This window comes from Pseudonaja textilis, chromosome 3 (genome assembly GCF_049901715.1).
Source record: "Pseudonaja textilis isolate UNSWEBS1 chromosome 3, rPseTex1.2, whole genome shotgun sequence".
Classification (NCBI taxonomy): Eukaryota; Metazoa; Chordata; class Lepidosauria; order Squamata; family Elapidae; genus Pseudonaja; species Pseudonaja textilis.
The window spans coordinates 6,375,358-6,381,357 of record NC_141992.1 but is presented as its reverse complement, the minus strand read 5'-3'; the positions used below and the strand labels follow the sequence as shown (position 1 = coordinate 6,381,357).

The window sequence follows — 6,000 nt, the reverse complement described above, 5'->3', positions numbered from 1 at the left end:
GGAATCCAGAACCGTGGGAACTTTCAGAGGACGCAGTGGTTCAGTGGCTAAGACACTGAGTTTGTCTATCAGAAAGATCGGCAGTTCGGCGGTTTGAATCCCTAATGCCGTGTCACGGAGTGCGCTCCCATTCCTTGTCCCAGCTTCTGCCAACCTAGCTGTTTGAAAGCACGTAAAAATGCAAGTAGAAAACTACTGGGAAGGGAACAACGTTCCATGCGCCTTCGATGTTTAGTCATGTCGGCCACATGACCACGGAGACGTCTTCGGACAGCGCTGGCTCTTCGGCTTTGTAACAGAGATGAGCACCACCCCCTAGAGCTGGAAACGACTAGCACGTATGTGCGAGGAGAACCGTTATTTTTACAACCCAGAAGCGAACCTGGCTGAGGCCATCTTTACGGCTTCAGGGTTGCCACAAGAGAGAAAAAGGGGAGGGGGATAGTTAGCTGGGGTTTTGTAGTCAAAACAAAATGTTTTCTTGTGGGAACCAAGGACATTTCAACAGGTGGCTGGGAAGAAGCGAAGTAGAGTAACCGAGCAACCGGCCCGCACCTCTATTGGACAATGTGACTGATGACTGGGGGGGGGGGGGGGAGAGGGGGGGAAGGGGAAACTTTCACTTTTTAGTTAGGTGAAAGCCACGGGAACCTTCAAGAGTTGGTTTTCACCAGCTGTGCCAATATGATGTATCCAATAAATTTGTTCTTTTGAGGAAGTTTCCTGCCTTGGACTTCTACTTTCTATGGGTGCATTATTTGGAACGCTGACAGCAGGTTCCAGTCGCTCAATCCTTCTCCCTCGGTTTATATGTCTGATTAATTTTGGACTCCATCAAAAGCATCCGCAGTGGCTCTTTGGGGAAGAATTAAAAGACCAAGGAGCTTAGAGTAGACTATAGAAGAAACAGATCAGACCTCCAGCCCTTGCTTATCAATGGAGACCAAGTGGAGCAAGTGGCCAGTTTTAAGTTTCTGGGTGTTACCCTAAAAAAGGACCTGACCTGGGGGGCTCATATTGCAGCCCTGGTCAAAAGGACCCAGCAGAGATTATACTATCTGAGACTTCTCAGAAAACAACAACTGAATGAAAAACTGCTGGTGACCTTCTACCGCTGCACCACAGAGAGCATTTTAACATATTGTGCCTCTGTATGGTTTGCCAATTGCCTAGGGGCAGATAGGACAGCGCTCCAGAGGGTGAATGTCATTGCCCAGAAGATCATGGGTTGCCCTCTTCCCTCTTTGGAAGAGCTTCATAGCTCCCACTGCCTTAAAAGAGTTCAAAACATTCTCAAAGATCCATCACATCCTGGGTACCCCCTTTTTTTGAACTATTACCATCTGGCAGACAGTACAGGATAATAAAAACAAGGACAAATAGGCTAAAAAACAGCTTCTATCCCAGGACAGCAGCTCTATTGAATTCTACTGTATAGTGCAACATTAATGCAATATCAGGGGTTTTCAATTCAATGTATAGAATGAGAAGGATGTGTGTTTCATTTTTATAGTTATCATATACACTGAAGATGGAATTTAATTTCATTGTACGAGGGGCAATGACAATAAAGTAAACTAAACTAACCCAAAACCAGAAAATGATTGGGTCTAAATTGTTTTAGTGTCAGACGGGCGCAAACCCTAACCGAACTTGTATTTGATAGTAGCATGCTACTGTTTATGTATAGCTGTTGTGGGTGTACACAATCCCACCCTGTCCCCCCCCCACAAAAAAAACCCACCAAGGATGCTATGCGAAAACATTCCAATATGTTTTAATACACAAAAAACAATTTTCCTGAATGGACAAAGAATTTGATCAGGGAAGGAGACTCCAGGAGGGAAGAGTTAAACCAGGAATGTGCTTCCTTTTTTACAAAAATGAAATGTTTCAAACATACTAGATCAGAAACTATTGCTATGAGAAGAACAACAATTTAAATAGAGTTTGTTTAGGGGATATTTTTCTACTACTACAGCGAGGAGTCTGCCAGTATACATACCCCTTTCCTTCCACCAAAACGCTTCTCCTTTCATACAGGATTCTCTCTTTAGGTCTGTCTGCCCTTTTAGAAAATAGTCTGTCGCTTAAACACATGTTTTTTCCCCCCACGCACTCACTTATTCCTTCCTGTATTTCGGGGTAATTCTTCTACAGATTTGAAAGCGCGGTTATTTAAAATCCCAAAGAAGCAGCAAACCAACAAAAACTTCTAGAGAGAGAAAAAGGGAGGAGGAGGGGGAAAACCTGTGAGAACGGTACCTTATTTCAATTTTTTTTTTAAAAAAAAAGCATTTTGACGAGATGGTATGTCTCAACCAGTTTTCCCATGGCAATCCTGTCTGTTTCTCCCTCCACTTTCTGTGTGCCAACAGACTTTTTCGATGACACATGTCACTTTCCCACCGGTCTGGTGGTTTTCTGAATTGGTCCTTGCCAAAGATAAATTTCTAGTTGAGGATTCCTACAGAATGCGGTGGAAAAGTGGAAGTAGAAAAATAGATGGCACTCTTTAAATAGCGGAGGAGGAGGAGGAGGAGGAGGAGGAGGAGGAGGAGGAGGAGGAGGAGGAGGAGGAGAGGAAGAAGAGAGGAGAGAGGAGGAGAAGAAGGAGAGAAGGAGGAAGACATGGAAGGAGGAGGAGGAGGAAGAGAAGAAAAGGAGGAGAAGGCAGAGAGGAGGAGAAGGAGGAGGAGGAAGACATGGAAGGAGAAGGAAGAGGAGGAGCAGGAGGAGGAGGAAGACATAAAAGGAGGAGGAGGAAGAGGAGAAGAGGAGGAGGAGAAGAGGAGGAAGAGGAAGAGGAGAGGAGGAGAAGGAGGAGGAGAGGAGAAGGAGGAAGACATGGAAGGAGAAGGAGGAGAAAGAGAAGAAAAGGAGAAGGCGGAGAGGAGGAGGAGAGGAGGAGGAAGAAGACATGGAAGGAGAAGGAAGAGGAGAGGAGGAGCAGGGGGAGTGGGAGGGGGAGGAGGAGGAGGATTCAGGTAGGCAAGCTGGATATTAGAAACCGATGCGTCCGTAGGAGGGCACACCGGCCAGAAGCTTTTCAAAGGAATTTGGAGAAAGCAAACACCCGGAGACTTCAGACAGCAGAGGAAACACCTGCCCGTCAGCTGGGACTGTGACGTCCGCTCTTCAGGATGGCTAAGCTGCTATACAAAACCTCCCCTACACAGTTCATTGTCCTCGTGACCGGTCAGCTGTCAGGATGGCACGGCCCCGGGCGTGGCAAAAGAAACGCCACCCGGCGCTCTCTCGCGCTCCCTCTCCGTGCTCGGAGCAGGAGGGATCCCCCCCAGGAGAGTCCCTTTGGCCCAAGGCCCCCCTCTGAGGCCCACGGCTCTCCTCTCCTTCTAGAACGTGTTCTTGATCTTGGCGGCCACCAGCATCAGGATCTCGCCGATCTTGCTCTGCCAGTTGCTGATGTCCTTGGAGACCTCGCACCACAGCTCCCCGTGCCGTGGCTCGGCATTTTCGCAGCGCTTCCTCACCTCTTCCTGCTGTTCCTGCATCGGGATGGAAGAAAAAAGGGTGGAGTGGTGGCAAAGCTTGCTTTAACCGTGTAGGGTTTTAAATTTGCCTTGTCGTATTTTTAATCCTGCCTTTTATTACTGGATGGATAACGTCAGGGGATATCAAGGGGGTAAATAGACCTTCCTCCTAGTTATTCCACAACAACCCTGTGAGGTAGGTTGGGCTATGGGAGAGGGACTGGCGAGACACCCAGCTGGCTCCCATGCCTAAGGTGGGATTAGAGCTCACGGTCACCTGGGGATTGGCCCAAAGTCACCCAACTAGCGTTCATGACTAAAGTGGGACTAGAACTCCCAGTGTCCCGGCCAACGACGCAAGGTACGGAGTAACTTCCATGCCTAAGGCAGGACTAGAACTCACCACCTCCTGGTGATTGGCCCAAAGCCACCTAGCCTACTCTCTCCAGTTAGCAAAGTCTCTCCATAAAGTCCCTGTTTGAGTTGTGCCATCTTTTCTTTTACCTCGGTGCCGTGCTGGAGCTCAAATTTATAAAAGAATGCCCACGCGTCCCCCAGGTCAGAATCGATCTTCACGGTCCGATGGAACCATTCTCGAGCCTTGGTTATTTTGCGTTCGCTCCAGAACAACCTGCAGAGGAGGAGGAAGGAGAAGACAATCGAAGGAGAAACCAGGAACATCTTTCTGGTCGAAACAAAGAGTCTGGAGGAGGAGGAGGACTGTTTGACTGGGATGCTACAAGGTCTACTGCCTTGACTCAAAAACCGGCAGAGATTCTCACTTTTAGCTACACAGTTTGGGATGAACAGCCTTGGAATGGTGTGGGAGGAGGAATGGATTTCCATTCAGGGAAAATGGCAAAACCACAGGAACAAGGAGAACCATTCAGTTGACCCTGAGGAGGCAGGAAAACCTCCAAGTGGCCTCAACGACCCTCTAAAAGGATGCGAATGACCAGCTGTCTACAAGGAATATAAATCCTTCTCTTTCCCCATCCTCCTGTTAGAGCTGAGGAAGCTTCTGGGATGAAAAGCAAAACATCTTCAAAAAAAAAACAAGTCCAGTTGCCTCTTGAAAAAAAAGCATCCTGAGGACACAGGTAAACCTCCAGGTGGCCTCAACAACCCTCTAAAAGGAGGCAAATGACCAGCTGTCTGCAAGGAGTGTAAATCCTTCCATTTCCCCACCACTCAGTCAGAGCTGAAGAAGCTTCTTGGATGAGAAGCGAAACATCTTCAAAAGAAAGAAAAAACAAAGGAAGTCCAGTTGCCTCTTGAAAAAAGCACCTTTGGGACAAGGGGTTGGACTAGAAGACCTCCAAGGACCCTTCCAGCCCTCGTATTCTATGGATAGTGGAACTTTCCTATATAAGAGAACTAGTGATAGCCACATAGGCTTAAATCCATTCACTTAACAACTGTTCAGAGCCCTGAAAAAAGTGACCTTGTGTTCAGATCCTCACACTTAGGATCGTCATAGCATCCCGCCCAGGGGTGGGATGCTACTGGTTCTGACCGGTTCTATAGAACCCCTTAACTTTCTAAGCAGTGCAGAGAAGTGACTTATGGCCATTTTTCACACTCATGACCATTGCAGCATCCCCACTGTCATGAGAGGCCAGGCAACAAGCACCCCTCGACATGAGTGACGTCGAGTTGGCCACGTCCACCCAACCACACGACCACCAAGCCACAGCCACCAATTAAGCCACGCCCACAGAACCGGTGGTTAAAAAAATGAATTCCCCCCCGTCATGCAATCAAAATTCTGGTGTTTGGCAACCAGGATATATTTATAAGACAATTGCAGCATCCCAGGATCCTGTGAATGTTGCCACAGGCCGGCTTCTGGCAAGCATAGCCAACGCAAGAAGCCGGATTTGCTGAACTGTACGATTCACTGAACCACCGCAGTGATTTCGCTTAACGACCGTGGCTAAAAAAGAATTTGTAAAATTGGGCACAATTAACAGCCACCGTGCTAGGCCGCAGAAATTCTGGTCCCTGTTTTGTTTGTTAAGTTAATCGACGCAAATCTGATAAATATAAAAATGAATTCATTCTCTGGTACAGCATTGTGTGATGACCCGGGGCGTGACACAAAAATAACCAAGTCACCAAAGTAGAATAAATTCCCTTTAGTGCCTCCAAACGTGGCCCCCACTGTCCAGTTATCCTCGTCTGGAGATCAAACTCTTCCAAAAACAGTCTACAAAGGGAAGAAATGCAGTCTGAACTCAAAGTAAAGATAATTAGAAATTTAAAAAACTAACACAAAACTACGCTGAAGTAATTAACACGACAGGCCGGGATGATAAATTGCAGACTTTCAAAGGATAACGCAGAGGACACCAAAACCCGGATAAGCCTCGACCAAAATAATGCACGCTTTGCTTCCAGCAAGGAGCTGTGTGCAAACGCCCAACTTATATCCTGTTCTCCCAGCTGCAACCAATGAAGGGAATCAGGGCCTTTTCCTCTCCCATAAGCCACATTGCTCCCTTCT

General features: G+C 47.4%; 1 protein-coding gene across 1 annotated transcript in view; it reads right to left on the bottom strand.

Annotated features, from left to right (window-relative positions):
* Positions 1–1,761: 1,761 nt before the first annotated feature.
* Positions 1,762–6,000, bottom strand: part of PRPF6 (pre-mRNA processing factor 6) — a 55,421-nt gene continuing 51,182 nt past the window's right edge. Inside the window, exons 20-21 of the mRNA XM_026697352.2 lie at positions 3,999–4,125; positions 1,762–3,509 (exon numbers count right to left, since the gene is read on the bottom strand). Of these exons, the coding sequence (XP_026553137.1) occupies positions 3,357–3,509; positions 3,999–4,125 (280 nt within the window). The 3' untranslated portion in view covers positions 1,762–3,356. The remainder of the gene's footprint in view (positions 3,510–3,998; positions 4,126–6,000) is intronic.